This window comes from Colobus angolensis, unplaced genomic scaffold, assembly GCF_000951035.1.
Source record: "Colobus angolensis palliatus isolate OR3802 unplaced genomic scaffold, Cang.pa_1.0 Scaffold327, whole genome shotgun sequence".
Taxonomy (NCBI): Eukaryota; Metazoa; Chordata; class Mammalia; order Primates; family Cercopithecidae; genus Colobus; species Colobus angolensis.
In genome coordinates this window covers 4759054-4775253 of record NW_012116566.1, presented here as the reverse complement: position 1 = coordinate 4775253, position 16200 = coordinate 4759054, and the positions used below count along the sequence as shown (strand labels likewise).

At 46.6% G+C, this 16200-nt stretch overlaps 1 protein-coding gene across 2 annotated transcripts in view; it reads right to left on the bottom strand.

The window, feature by feature from the left end:
- DAP (death-associated protein) overlaps positions 1-16200 on the bottom strand; it is a 63330-nt gene that overhangs the window by 30091 nt on the left and 17039 nt on the right. The window contains exon 2 of one of the 2 annotated variants that reach the window (XM_011951773.1): positions 6131-6135. The exons of the other annotated variant lie outside the window; for it this stretch is intronic. Coding sequence (XP_011807163.1) covers positions 6131-6135 — 5 coding nt within the window. The remainder of the gene's footprint in view (positions 1-6130; positions 6136-16200) is intronic. 2 annotated transcript variants of the gene reach the window in all.

The following is a 16200-nucleotide window of genomic DNA, read 5'->3' as shown; positions in this document are numbered from 1 at the left end:
AACATGTCCCAGGGTATACCTTCAAAGGGAAGAGTGGTGAGCACTGTAGCCCCTCTTGTATTCTTCAGGGCAACGGTTCCAAGTGGAGTCCTGGGACCCAGGGCATCGGCACGGATTCCCCTGGGACTGGTCAGAACGCACATTTCTATATACGACATAAGCCTTCCTCAAACACAGGGGCCCAGCGATCTGTGTGTAACCAGCCCCAGGTGATGATGGCGCCGCTCAAGGCTGACTGCCAGGCTCTGTGATGAGGCAGCAGTGCCCACATAAAGAGGCTGCCTGGGAGTTTCCCTCACCTCCACCTTCAGAAACAAATCAGGGAAAAATCACTTCCTCAGCAAACGACCCCTCCCCTTCCCTCGGCTCCAAAACAATCCAGCCCCAAAGCCTCAGGGAGAGGTGGCTAGGGCCCTTCTGAGGGCCTGCTCTTGGCAAGGGGCCATATGGAAGCCTTCACAGCCTCAATCGCACCAAATCCCCTGAAAAGTCCTGTAAACGGGTATCACAGGCCCATCTCCGAGATGAGAAGCTGAGACTCAGGGAGTCGCAGTTATCTGACCCAAACCACAGAACGACCCTGGCTGAGGCAGGTTTGGCTGCTGTTCTCCCTGTGTTCACCCCACTGCACTGAGAGGCTTCCTGGGAAACGTGTCCACAGCCCCAACACAGATAGAACCATGAGGGGGCCACAGAGTGCTCTGAGTGAGACCCCAACACAGATAGAACCATGATGGGGCCACAGAAACCTTTCATGGGGCTTAGGGGCCACAGAGCGCTCTGAGTGAGGTCAGGAGGCCTCTGGCATCGGGCCTTGAAGGGTGGTGGGATGATGGGTGTGCTCTGGAGGGTGCAGAGGAAGGGATGGGGGTCCACACCGATGGAGGGGCTGGTGGGAAGCATAGTGCCTGGGAAGGTGGCCGGAGAAGGTGCCCTGATGGCAGAACATGCCCTGGCTTCTGTGGGTGACAGAGCAAGCAGGCTGGGAGTGTCCTTCAGCCCTGCACCTGTGCCTGAGTCCCAATCACCAGGTGTTAAGGGACACTGTGGAGTCAATGAGAAGCAGGTACAAAAGGGAGGGGCAAATGGAATTGTTTGGGGCAACTGAAGGGATCTGGGGCATCTGCATCAAGCTGCCCAGTTACACCACCAAGCTGAACCAGGCGAAGCGGTGAGGGCTCAGAGGTTATCCGCGGAAGCATGGTGTGAGAAACTGGCTGAAATGAATTTACCCCGGAGTGTACTGTGTGAGGACAGAAGAGACAAAGAGAAAAGGCAGTGCAGCTAATAAATAACAACTGAGGTCTTTAACTAAATACCAGTGAATCTAAGACTTGAACTCGTGAAACATCTGAAGTTGTCAACTTGAAATAAATCTGGCCATGGGGTCCACACTTCCATGTTTTGAAATGAAGGGAGAGAAACGTGTTTTGCTCTTCTGGACACAGCAAGGGGAAGGTCGGTATGAGCAGACCCTGGGATCAGCAGGGCCAAGAGTAGTGCATGGCTCCCAGCTGGCGGCTGAAAGTTACCCACCCGGGGTGGCCTGGAGCTTTTACCTTCATCAGAATTTCATTCCAACTTTGCCCTGATGCCAAGCGATCCATGTCTGCATTCACCCTCTATGAAGGCCAACCTCGGACAGGGAGGAACTAGAGACAAAGGTGGTCTCTAACTACCCTGGTTTGAGGAAGGATTCTCCTTATGACTGCCCCCACACTGGTCCTCTGAGGACACCCGCGCACCTGCCTCCTCCAGCGTTGATGCTCTGTGAGAGTTATGACTTCTACGCTCTCTTACTCTATTGGCATTAAAAATCCTCTGAACTCTGACAGTACTTCCTCTATTTCCTGGAGTTGGTGCTTCTCACCACCCTGCCCTCCAACTGTCTATCCCCATCTTCCTGATGAGACCTCAGCCACCTCACTCTGGGTGGGACGTCTGTTTACTCTTTCTCACACAGAGCTCTGAATAGAGCCTCAAGAATTGCTGATTCGCTGACTTCATTAAACCCAAGTTTGGGACTCAAGAGTAAGTTAGTTCTTCAATGAAAAATGATGTGTGTCTAGCATTTGCAAGCACTGCATGGGTACAAAGTAATATACTACACAATCCTTCCTTAAAAACAGGACCAGGCAGGGCAGGAAAGACTTGAGGCAGGCAACCACTATGTGCCAAGTGAGAGGCTGTTCTGGCTGAATTTCACCCCGTCCTTCCCAGCAACATAATCATATGTTGAAGTCCTAACTCCCAGAATCTCTGAGTATGACTCTTCTTGGGGACAGGGCCTTTAAAGAGGTGATTAAGTTAAAATGAGGTCATTAGGGTGGACCTTCACCCAGTATGACTGGTGTCCCTATAAGGGGAGAGCAGGACACAGACAGGCCCAGAGGGAAGACCATTTGAGGACACAGGGAGAAGACGGCCATCTACAAGCCAATGAAAGAGGCCTCAGAAGGAACCAACCCTGCTGACACCTTGGTCTTGGACTTCCAATCTCCAGAACTGTGAGACAGCAAACTTATGCCGCTTCATCCGCCCAGTCTGTGGCACTTTGTTAAGGCAACCCTGGGAAACTAACACAGTGACACACACAGCATGTGCAGAAAGAATTCAGATGGGAGAAGCTCCTGTGGGCTGGGGTCATAAGGGAAGGCTGTGAAAAAGCCACTTCAGTGGGGCCTGGAAGGACTGGTGCAATTCAGGGTATGGGGGGATTGGGAGACCCCTCCACATAGGAAGGGCAGCAGAGGTGTGGAGGAGGACTGAGGACTGAGTGTATTCTGCTGAGTAGATTTTGGCCTCTGAGGTCCTGATTCATGGAAAAGGTAGGCAGTGATGTCTGTGAGGCGGGCTGGATGGGGTGGGGGAGACTGGGCAGGGTCTTAAGTGACAGGTTACAAAGGGCCGGAGCCCATAAGAACAACATGGCACAGGGGACAGAGTTCTAGACCAGGGCAAGGGAAGCCCCGTGGGGCTATACATTAGCCTTGAAGTTGGCGGGAATGCCCTTAGCTTCTCAGGGCTACTGTTATTCAATTGCAAAATGACGATGTTGAACTCTTTCAGTGGTTATCAACTTCTTCTGTAGCAGTAGATCCTGTTTTAAAACATCAAATCTGAATGAACCTCAAGATATCAAATGGATCTAGGTGGGGCTCCTATTGAAGTGGGGGAGGGAGAAGCCTGAGGTGGACTCCAAGGCATCCATTCATTAGTGCAGGCCTCCATACGACACATGCACCCATGAACTAGGCTGAGGGAAAAGCAGTCAACCAGCCGACCAACCAGCCAACCAATTTGCCTTACATCTTTATCTCTGTTGACATCTGACTAGTATTTAGCATGCCCTCTCAGGATGAACTCTGCAGGCAACTTTCCCAAGCCAAAGGCTACATAATTGATTCCTAGGGAGTCAAGGCTACGGGCTGGGGACACTGGAATCCCAGGCAAGACAACCTAACGTCGGAATCAAAGGTCAACTGGACTGGGGCGAGACTGAGACAAGATGACCAGTAAGAGGTTCTGCGGCAAACCAAGCCTAGGATCTGTGGCAGTCAGAGCATTTCCTTGTGGGAGTTATGTTCTAGGCATGACAGCAGGACTGGGCTGGGCAGCAGAGGAGGAGATCACAATGAATGATTTTCAAGCCCAGGAGGAGCAGGGAATGAGGGAGGCAGAAGAGTGAAACAGAGAACCGCCACGAACAGCCATTCATAACGTGCTTTATCTTGCTCAAGGCTGGCATCTTTTCATCTGAGAGGGGTTACTGTTTTACCCCCCATTTTCCAGCTAAGAGACCAGGCCCCGAGAGTTGAAGTGTTTTCCACAATCACACAGGCAGCAGGTCCCAAAGCTGGGACTCAAACCCAAGTCTCCTGCCCCAAGCCCTGTGCACTCCATCCACCAGAGGCTGAGGTGAAGCTGGACCAGGAAGGAGTCATCCCTCCAGCCAGCAGGCACGCCTGGTGTGCTCTGGTGGGGAAGCAGGGCTGGGCAAGTGCTGCTGCGTTTATTCCTCATTCGGGTGATGACAAAGGAGGGAACATGCAAGTTCTCTAATGGACGGTGAACAGAAGAAAGCAGAGAGGTCTGAGAACTGAACATCAGGGAGCAGTCAAGATCCCATCAGGCTGCCCATGTATTTCCTCTTAATATTTGACAGCGAAAAGGGTGATTAGGACTCACAGCAATGCAGGCTTGCAATGGAATCACTTAAACTAGGCTGCGGGTTCTTTCCACATGGAAAGGGCATATGGGGTGTAGAACCGTGAGAGTCACACTGAGACCTACACCTTTGGAAAGTTGTCTGATGTAATAAAAAATTGGAGTAGACATATATGTTTTGACATAACACAGATCTAGGAGGTATAAGGTAAAGATTCTTAATTTAATGGGTCAAGAAATAAAATTCAGAACACCCATGAACTAGGCTGGGGAAAAACCAACCAACCAACCAACCAACCCTCCATCTTTATCTCCACTGACATCTGGCTGATATTTAGCATGTCTTCTCAGGGTGAACTCAGCAGTATCAGCAGTGCCTGTAACTTTTTCACCAACAGAAATCACAGATATTAATAGTATTATATCACATTCTTGTTGTTGCAGATACCTAGAAATACTGTTGACATTCATCACTACTCTAAAGTGATGACAGTGATCAGACCTATCAGAAGACCTTGTTATTAAATCTTAAAAAAATTACAATTTAAAGTAATATTTTGATATTTGTACTTCATACTTCTTCCGGCAAGAAAACAGGTAATACAAATAAAAACAAAGTCAGGAAAAATATAAAGAAAAAAATTCAAAAGGATTTGAAAAGTGAGGGAGCACAGATATTCAGATACACAGCGATATGGGGATCTGTGTTCCTACCAAATCTCATGTCGAATCGTAATCCCTAAGGTTGGAGGTTGGGTCTGGTGGGAGGCAACTGGATCATGGGGGTGGATTTCTCATGAACGGTTTAGCACCATCCCCCTGGTACTGTCCTCAGGGTTGTGAGTGAGCTCTCGTGAGACCTCGGTGTTTAAATGTGTGCAATACTTCCCCTCTCGTTCTCTCTTGCTCCTACTCGCACCATGTGAGACGCCTGCTCTCCCTTTGCCTTCTGCCATGATTGGAAGCTCCCTGAGGTCTCCACAGAAGCACAAGCTGCCAAGTTTCCTGTTCAGCCTGCAGAACCATGAGCCAATTCAACCTCTTTTCTTATAAATTACCCAGTCTCAGGTATTTCCCAGGTATCTGCACTGCTATAGTGCAAAAATGGATTAACACATATGAATATACAAATATGCAGGCCATAAGGGTCTCCGTGTCTACAAGAGTTGTGCCACGAATTGACTTAAATTTGCTTGTGCCCAAAATGCAGGGAGTTATGTGGACAGTTGCTGAGTTCCTGTTTTTGGAGGAGAGGAGGAGGCCCCAAACATAAAATGTTGAAGAAGTTAAAGACACAGTAGCCTGATGTCCCTTGGGTTTGGTCCTTGGGAGGATGCTGCTGTACCTGCACTAGGGAGTATTTGTGAAGTAATAGGCATGGCAGCCATATTACAGGGCCCAGGACAGCAACAGGAGCAACTTCCTAACCATCAGGCTGAAGCCCCACCCACCTCCAGGTGCCACTCACTCCAGGTCTAAACAGCTCCTGGCCACACTTTGCACCATTCCACCCTTGGGGACATGGAGTAGAAGCCTGAGCTGCCAGTGGGTTCCTACAGCAAAATCTTCTGAGCTTGAGAAACGCAGGCACACTGGCAATGTCTTGTGGGTCAATTACCAGGCAGTTCCTGAGGACCCAGCAAGGTACTTTTGAAGAAGCTGCTGGGTCATTTCTAGGTACATAGCACCTCTCGGAAGGAAAAGAAAAACGCTAAGAAGAATTAACACAATTGTTAGGAAGTGAGTGAGTTAACTAAGGTCTCAAGGAAAACAGGGGTGAGTTTTCCGATGCCACGGAGAGAATGGACAGGCTGCTGTAGGCAGGGAGACCATCAGCCTCGTTTATCGTTCATGCCCCTGGCCCTAGGAACTCACCATGGAATTCCAACAAGGCACTGAGGTATTTATCGCTTTCTTTGCGTGTCAGCTTGTCACATGTAACAATTAATTTGAGATCCCAAATTGGACCTGACAGGAAACCTCGCAATGATACACCATGCCCAGATTTAGCAGAGATAAACACTGCTGTTAGTTTCTCCAGCAGAGGATGAGTATCAACCCAGGGCTGCTTTCATCAATGTCCATCTCACTCAGTGTGGGCCCACCTCATATTGGCATTGCTCCCTTTAGCTGATAGCTGTGGTCAATTTTAGAAGTGTGGTGTCCTAGGGTTGCCTGCCAATTATTTACCATTTTCAAAGTGATGAGAACGTGACAGGGGACACAGAAACTGAGCTCCACTGGTGAAGAAAGAGTGGGCAGAATGAAGCTGGATAAGCCCTGAAACTGTTGGTAAGAAGATAAAATGCAACTAAGAGAAATCGTGCTTTACAATGAACCTATCGTGCAAAGTACACCCTTTTGAAGTCTACATATCTGTGGGCAGGCCCCATACTAACTGTGACAGTTAGTACTGAGTGTCAACTTGATTGGATTGAAGGATGCAATATGGATCCTGGTGTGTCTGTCTGTGAGGGTGTTGCCAAAAGAGATTAACATTTGAGTCAGTGGGCTGGAGAAGGCAGACCCACCCTTAATTGGGTGGGCACCATGGCCTTTTGAAGTCACAATTACAACACCAACTAGGTGACAATACTTTGTAGGGCTGGGGCAAAGTTCTCCAGAAGGCTGTGTATGCTCTCAATCAGCCCCCAATATATGGTACTGTTTCTCCCATAGCCAGGATTCACGGGTCCAGTAATTAAGGGGTGGAAGTAGGAGTGGCACCATTCACCATTACCCGTAATGATCCACTGGCAAAATTTTTGCTTCCTGTTCCCACAACATTACGTTCTGCTAGCCTAGAGGTCTTAGTTCCAAAGGGAGGAACGCTGCTACCAGGAGACACAACCATGATTCCATTAAACTACCAGGAGACACAACCATGATTCCAAGTTAAGATTGCTGCCTGGACACTTTAGGCTCTTCTTACCTTAAGCCAACAGGCTAAGAAGACAGTTACAGTGCTGGCTGGGGTGACTGACCCAGACTCTCTAGATGAAATCAGTCTACTACTCCACAACGGAGGTTAGGAAGAGTATGCATGGAATACAGGAGATCTATTAGGGCATCTCTTAGTCTTACCATGCCCCGTAATTAAGGTCGATGGGAAACTACAACAGCCCAGGCAGGACTACAAATGGCTCAGATCCCTCAAGAATGAAGGTTTGGGTCACTCCACCAGGGTAAAAACCACGACCTACTGAGGTGCTTGCTGAAGGCAAGGGGAATACAGACTGGGTAGAAGAAGGTAGTCATCAATACCAGCTACGACCATGTGACCGGCTCCAGAAATGGGGACTGTAATTGTTATGAGTATTTCCTCCTTCTTTTGCTAAAAACATGTTTGTGCATGTATATGCTTGTACTAAGAAAATATCTTTATTTCCTTTTCCTTTATCATGTGACATAAGATTTACAGACCTCATCAACATTTAAGTATTGTTAACCTTATGTAATAGCATTTGGGTTAGGGATCGGTGCATTTCTGGTTGTACAAAGGATAGTTGTATTATGTTAGGTGTAATTATGACCTTATTACTGTATTTATTTGAAGATGTATGATCTCAGGAAATGTGTATGGGTTCAAGCTGACAAGGGATGGACTTGTGGTGGTTAATAATGAGTGTCGACTTGATTGGATTGAAGGATGCAATGTTGATCCTGGGTGCATCTGTGAGGGTGTTGTCAAAGGAGATTAACATTTGAGTCAGTGGGCTGGAGAAGGCAGATCCACCCTTAATCTGGTGGGCACCATCTAATCAGCCATCAGCAAATATGAAGCAAGCAGAAAAATATGAAGCAAGAGACTGGCCTCACCTCCTGGCCTACATCTTTCTCCCATGCTGGACGCTTCCTGCCCTTGAACATCGGACTCCAAGTTCTTCAGTTTTGAGACTCGGACCTGGCTCTTCTTGCTCCTGAAGCTTGCAGACAACCTACTGTGGGACCCTGTGATTGTGTAAGTTAATACTTAATAAACACTCTCTCTCTCTCGCCATATATATATATATATACACACACACATACACACACACACACACATATATATATATATACACACATATATATATATACATTCACGACTGCAGATGGTCAGATGCTGGCTGCTATACCCTGCCTGGACCCAGATGCCACAAGAATGTCACCTTAATGAAAACTATATGGGGGAAAATGACAACATCTAAGTGACAACACTTTACCCACCAACAGCAATGCCCTTCTCACACCCACCACCCAACGACTGATACTCATGCCAAATCTTTCTTGAAATTACTATTCCCCACCATCCTTTACAGACTGCACTTAGGAAGGAAGGAGCCCACAGAACCGAATATCAATCACAGAAGCTGCATAGCAAGACATTCAGTGTTCGATGTACCGAAAAATCCTCTTTACACGTCTTTATGCTTCTGACCACGGCAGCCGCAAAGTCCAGCCATTAGAAGGGACAGCCATCTTTCAGAGTCATGTCCCTTGATGAAATGTCAATGCCAAAGAAATATAGACAGATAAGCCTTATGTATTTTGCCATGTCTCCTCCCTCTTGCCATCACAGTCTCCTCTAAAAGAGTAAGCAATTAAAAAAGAAAAGCTAAATATTCAGTCCCTGTAAAACAGCACTTACAATAACAAACTCACACTGATAGAGAGGGAAGATACTGTATTAATAGCCCATCAGGTCAAAAAAATTAGAAGATAAGAATGGTAAAAGCCATGGCAATTAATTCAACTCCCTATACATAGTCTATCCTGTAAATATAATTTGATGTGCACAGGGCTGCTCAGCTGGCTATTAGTGCAGTGGTTAGCACAGGTCTTCTAGGCCAGTCCTTGTTTTGTAGCATGATGCCTTGTAAGAACAATTCAGTGGCTGCAAAACTTTGGAAATAGTACTTAGCTCCTTTGGGTCATCCGAGCAAAACTACTCCTGTGAAGCTCATTTCATTGGGGTTTCGGGGGAAGAAATAGCAGAGAAGGAATGGAGGCACATACAGAAACAATCATTAAGAAGACCCAGGCAAGAAACAAAACAGTTCTTGAGCATTTTAAGTAAAAAAAAAAGGCAGCATGCTACAGCCACTAATTAACACGTAGCCCTTTCTGAGGAGAGATTCCATCACAGGCTCCAGGCCAGATACTAAAGCAAAAGAACGTGTGAAACCAAGCTCCTACCTCATTAAAGACCTCTGGTATGAGTCGGTCCTACATGTTATTATATGCCATAATCTTCATCTTCATTACAATGCTGAGTCGTGACACCTTCTATGTTGACAGAACTCCTAAGGATACAGAAGGAGACTCGCACACTTGCTCTGCATCTTAGAGGGCTGTGTGCTATCCAAGTGTACTTGCCAGGTGTCTACTTGGAAGATTATTGAAGTAAATGCCAAAATACAAATGGTGCATCGTTTGGGCGCAGAAAAAAACATATGGCAAAAAAGTAAACCTGTGGGATGTGTTCAAGGCACCATATAGCAAAGGCAATCCATTTCCTTGTGCTACCCTCAAAATGTTATACAATAGTTTCCAGTAAAAACTCTAAATTAAAACAATTTAAAAGCACAGCACCTCTAATCCTGTTTAAGCCTGAAATGATTTATAAATACCTACCCAGGAACTACTCTGCCACCAAAGGAATGCAGATGGCCTCAGTGAGGATTAATCAATCTCTGGAAGGTTTTTGAGGACTGACTTGTACTTTCTTTTCTCCAGAGTCTAGCAAGGTTCCACCTCTATAACAGGAAGCCCATGAATATGGGACTGCTATTAACTCATGCTGTGCTTTTAGTTCTTTTCAAAGCTTACAGATATTCCTATTTTCCCCTCATTTTCTTTTCTCCATAAAAGTCCCGTAAGAGAAACAGACACATGCATAAATCTTGTGCTACAGATGAGGAAACAGGTGCCAAAGGTTCACAATTTACCAGGGGCCACCCAGGAGCAACGGGCCAGCACCCCATCAGCTTAGGGATTTCCTAGACTAAATGCTTTACACACATTTCAAGATAGACCAGGGGAGGCTGCCTCTTGCAGACTATGTGTACCTAAATTGCTTGATTTAGGAGTCATAAATGTGGTCCAGGATTTTCAAAAAGTTATAACCAGCACATGAACTAACAGACCAAAGGCTCAGCCTGGGTGGGGTCAAACTAAAGCCGCAGAGGAAACATTCCTCCTTTCTGTTTCTGTGTCCCTAAGGGATGAGGGCTCCAGTGACTTGGAGGGCAGAGTGCTGGTGCTCCCCCGGGCCTCTCACCAGGGTACGCAGCCATCTGGACAGAATCAAGCTCTCAAAAACCCAAAAGCCGCAAGGGGGTGTAGCTCCCTCCTCCCCTCAGGAGGAGAAGGCGGGGGTTCTACAGCTGCGTGCCGACCTGAGCTTCTTGATCCTCCCTCTCCCCTTCAGGCTCCCCTCTGACCCAACACCCCATGGGCTTGGCCTCACTAAGGCTGGGAAACGGCTCATTTGTTTCTACCTCTGATCACATTTGGAATCCCTGGCAAAGTGAAAACAAACCTTCCATTCTTCAGCCCTGTTTGTTTTGGGCCCATTTGGCACCACCCTTCCCATTTCAGGCTTATTTTTTTTTCCACTTATAGTCATCACTAATTTGGTAGAGATGAGTCATTGGTTTTTACCCTGGCTCCAGCTTCCTCTTATTTGTACTTTTCCAGTGTAATTTCCTTTCTTTGCATTGCCTTGAAAGTCTCCAATCGCTAGCCTCTGACAGTTATATCGGGTCCTGAGCTTGGGCTGTCTCTAGTCCTGAGGTGCGTGGGCTCCTGCACGCTGGGCCAGGGATTGCTGAGAGTTCAATTGTGTTCCTGGTTCTGAGGCTCCTGCCTGCAAGATCTGAAGACTCACCAGGGCAGCAGCTGACCTTCCGGTGGAGGCAGGGAGCCTCCGCAGAAGCCAGTGCCACTGCAGAGCTGCTCCAACACTGCCGGGGTGTCTTGTAAAGCCCCAAAACTTCAGTTGACAATTGGGGTAGAAGGAAAATCACTGAAATTTTCTGAAAATCCTCTGTCTTAAATGAGCTTGATGGAAATCAGTACCTAATAACACAATCCTAGTGCTGAAAAGATGACTCTCAGCTTAAACATTTGAAGTAGGATTTTAGGCTTTCTTCTCAATAATTTCCCCACACTCTTTGGGAAAAGATGACTAGTTAACAGAGCAGAAACGGTGGGCAGGAGACTGGAAGTCTTTGGAGTCAGACATGTTTGGATTCGCATCTTATTTGTCAGTTAGTTTGGTAATGACCTTAGGCATGTCATTAGTCTTTCTCAGTAGATGTCCTTGACCATAAGAGAGAGTCCCACCACTTACCTTGTAGGATGTGAAGACTAAATAAGACTAAGTATGTAAAGCACCTGGTCTAAAGGTAGCTGTATTTGCTGTTATTTGGCTATTAGACTTCCTGAATGTTGCTGAATTGCTTAAGTCATACCAGGGACAATCTTCTAAACTTCTCATTCTCCAAGGCCCGATTAAGATGAGACATAATCACAAACTCAACAGGACACATCACAGATGCTTTCAAAACAGATTCAAGTCCCATGGAAAAAAAAAAACGTTCAATTCTGCCTGTTGGACAGTTGTCATTTATACTCTGGAGTCCTTATAAATATGGTGGCCAATTAGGAAATTATCATTACTCACCCACAGTAAAAGAATAAGCTGTTCATGAACCATTTTCCTCCTTTAACACAGTGTTCACACATATCTGAAATGTGTAGGCTTCACTTGCATTGCAGAGACTGGGATGCTGCGCGTCTCAGATGAGCGCTGCTCACAGTGTGGTGGGGAACAAGCAGCACCGCGAACTCTGGGAGCTCAGGAGAAATAGTCTCAGTCCCACCCTAACCCTGCTGAGGCAGAATCTGCATTCTGACCAGATTCTCAGGTGATCTGCAAGCACATTAAAGTCTGGGAGGCTCCTTGGTCACACAGCGGAGGAAGACATGTGACAGTGAAGGTGCTGGCCCTGGCGCAGGAGGCTGGGTTCTGACTGCTCTTCAGCCCCTGCCACTTCGGCTTAGCTGACGGACAATGGGCAAGTCACATCACCCTCCAAGCTTACCCTCGTTACACCCAAAACTGTGAAGGGCCTGAGGTTTTATCCCACTTGTCAGCTAACACGTCAGCCTGCCACTGTGTGTGCATGTGTGTGGAAGGGTATGTGTGTGTGTGTGTGTGTGCACCTGTGTATGGGTGTTCATAACAGAAGGTGCAAGACCTCTGAGTCAGAGAGAGCAGCAAGAACATCTTGGCCCTAGTTTGCTAAGTGCCAATCCCCACAGTGATGTGACACGGTGAGGGCCAGGTGTCACCTAGGCATGTAGTGGAATCATCACAGAAGAGAAACCTCAGAATTAGGGAACACTGATTGTGTACAGGGCTGCTGGTGACCTTCCCTCTCCACTATCAAGCAGGAGAGACAGAGACTTAGCTTGATCCTGGAAAGTAAGCAACTGCTTCAGGGGAGCGGAAAGGAGACTTCTATAAGCTGTATTGTCCTAAAATGTCTCCTTATACAAACATTATTAACTTGGCTATAAACGTCTTTGCTCAGAGGACCTGGACTGTGCAGAAACATGAGATGTCCATGGGAACGGTCTCTCAATGTGCCCATGTGTCAGAATGGGTGGCTGGCACACGGCAGGCAACAGTACCTGGCCACGGTCCTGGGGGAGCTTGTAGTCTGAGAACCACCCACAACGGAACCACAGTGTCATGAGAGGGGAAGTCCCAGGTGCCTGTGGGAACACACAGGGGTCAGCACACCCTGATGAAGGCAGGGCTGTCAGGAAAGCGTTCCTGGGGCTGACTTCCGAGCTGAGACCTGATGTTTAGACTGGCTGGTTCTGAGTGCCAGGCAGGGAGCCCTGATAGTCGGCCGTGACAGGGTGGTGGGGATGGGGCCTGCTGCCTTGCTCCTGATGCTAAAGGGCCTGACTTCATTCTGAGGGTTTGGATGTGGGGGACTGGGGAGAGGGAGAAATACATGTTGATTCCCTGGTTCTGGCTTGGACAACTCTGTATCCAAGTTAGGAGAGCCTAGTAACAAGATGGAAAGGGAGCAGAGTTGGAGGGATGAAAATGGTGTGCTGTTTGTAGGCACTTTGCTGTGTTTCTGGGAGTATAAATTGAGATATCCAATCTATGCAGTCATCCCTTGGCATCCATGGGAGAGTGGCTCCAGCACCCCGTGGAGACCACAGTCCCACAGATGCTCATGTCCCTGATATAAAATAGTGTAGTATTTGTGTATAACCTCCACACATCCTCCCATATACTTCAAATCATCTCCAGTTAGTTACAGTTCCTAATAAGATGTAAATGCTATGTAAAAAGCTGTTACCCTGTATTGTTTAGGGAAGAGTGACAAGAAAAAAAGTCTGTACATGTTCAGTACAGAGGCAATAATCCATATTTTTTTCCTGAATATTTTCAGTTCACAGTTGGTTGACTCTGCCGTGGGTTGAATCCTTCGATGGGGAACCCACAGACACAGAAGGCTGACTGTCTATGATTAATAGGCAAAGAAAAGAACATGAAGGCAGTCGTAACTTACTTTTTTTTCTGGACATCAGAAAGTGAAATTTTATTTTTTGTATTTATTTACTAATATTTGTTTACAAATATTTCTTCTTTTGATAATTATTTGTTCATCTTCTTTTTAATCCATTGGGAATTTGATGTGTTTATTATTGACTTATATGAACTTCCCATTCATTTTTAGTCTGTATTAGGTTTTCTGCTATCACTGCTACTTTTTAGAATCCTTAAGTGTGGAGTTACTTAAAATGCTGGGGGAAAGATTTAGACTGAGCCCAAGGGATAGGCCAAAAAGACAGCAAAGAAGACCTCTCATGGACCAAGACTATGTTATTTTGCCCTATTTTCAGAGCTTCAGGGAAATTAAATATAAACAGATGTATGGACAAGTCAATTCTGAGTTTAAGAAATTAAAGCAGTGCTACTAATTGATGATTTTACTGATTTGTTATTGTTCTTGAGAAAACCTGACCTTCCAGTAAGTTCAAGTAAACAGATATAATCACCAAACTCCTGGGTTCAAATTAATCACACACTATGAAAAACATGTCTTGCCTTAGATACAACTTTTGATCATGACCACAGCACTGGGCAGGGGGCTGGGCTGTGGGGCTAACTCATGAAGAACGTCTGGAGAGATACCCCCATGTGGCACCCTTGTGTCAAAGTGTGAGTGAACTGGGGGGGAGAGATGTGGAGAGGAAAGGGGAGGGGGAGAGGGCCAGCCAGCACCATTCCCAGCATCAGTGACATCATTTATTCTGCTTTTTTCAAAATGAACATTGATGCTGTTCCCCAATCAGTACAGACTCGTCATATTTCCACCTATCACAATTCTATGTGTTTTTTTAGGTTCAAAGTATCAACTTTCTCATGTTAATTAAACAGCATGTTAACTGACAACATCCATGTTGTTAATTGTCCTAGTTTTTTTCTCAACCCACAGAACTTATTTAATATTGCAGGGTATCAACAACACTTTTCCCACAAAGAGTGTAGGTTTCAAAAATGTCAAAACAATTCCCTCATGTCCACTTCCCACTGAAGGATAGCTGAAAGTTAACCTTAGCTACAGAGGTCACGCTCTGCTGTTCTGTAGGTAGGAATGTTAGATAAATGCAATGAATTCATGTTCTTATATTCAAACAAACTTTATACCCAACCTGCATCTTTGAAAATAGGCTCCCATATCAGAACATGTGTATTTCTAGTCCACCATCTTAGCTTCCCTCCCCTTCATTTCCTACCTCCCACGATGTTCCCCCAAAAAGTAAACAGCAATTACTTCTCTTAATTTAGATTGGCCAAAATTGCCCTAAATTTCATTATCACTCTGAAACTGCAACAAAGGAATGCTCAACAGACGTCATTTATAATCTTCTTTATTCCTGAGTTACCTAAATTCAAAGTGATCTAGTTAGAGGTTTTGCCAAATTCTTGGAATACCAAAGACATCCCCTATTCTCCAGTGTTCTTTCTTCAGTTGTCCTACCTAGAATGCCAGGGCAACTACAGCCAACCACATTCTGACTAGCACACCAAACACTCTTGATCGTGCCTAGTTTGCAGGATCCTTAGCCTCAGGCTTGCCCATACATCCTGAAGCCATGTCCAACAGAGATGCTACTCTGGTTCCCCTTAGCAGAAAATTCATCTTTACGGCGACCCCAAGTTAACAGTGGAGCAGAAGTGCTCAGGCATCTGGGTGCTGCCAGAGCCTGCCTGGCGAGCTTCTGCATGCATTTGTGGGCCCACAAGGCCACTGACTGCACAGCTGTGTCCTGGGGCAGCTACCCTAGCATCTGTCTTCATTTCCTTTTTCCACATGCATGCTGCAGAGGGCCTTGGCTACGATTAACGGTGGTTACAAAAATTCAATCAGGCTGTCCTCACGGGCGGTTTTCTCAGGAGATAAACACCCCTCACTGCCCCTTGCCTTCTGTGCTTTCTTTGCAGCATTGCTAAGTCTACTTGCTACAGCTTATCTTCAGCTGTCCATGTGCTTATCATGTGTTGTTCCCAGCGGCATGCCTGCCCTGTGAGAAGAGGGATTTTGTTTTGCTCACTAATGTGTCCCCACCGTGTAGAGAGAGTACCCGGCACAGACAAGGCGCTTACGGACATCAGGGGAATAAGCAAATGCCCATGTGCAGTGAGTAGGTGCTCAGATGTGCGTGCCAGGGAAAACAGCCAAGGGCTGCTGCTGAAAAATTATGAGGACACAAAACCCTGTCCTATACAAATCTACTACAAGAGTGGGGGACCGAGAGCCCTGGCGGGGGGAATCTCTCTCTACTGAGAGCCCTGGTCGGAGGAATCTTTCTCTACTGAGAGCCCTGGTCAGAGGAATCGGGGGACCGAGAGCCCTGGTCAGGGGGAATCTTTCTCTACTGAGAGCCCTGGTTAGGGGGGAATCTTTCTCTACTGAGAGCCCTGGTTAGGGGGGAATCTTTCTCTACTGAGAGCCC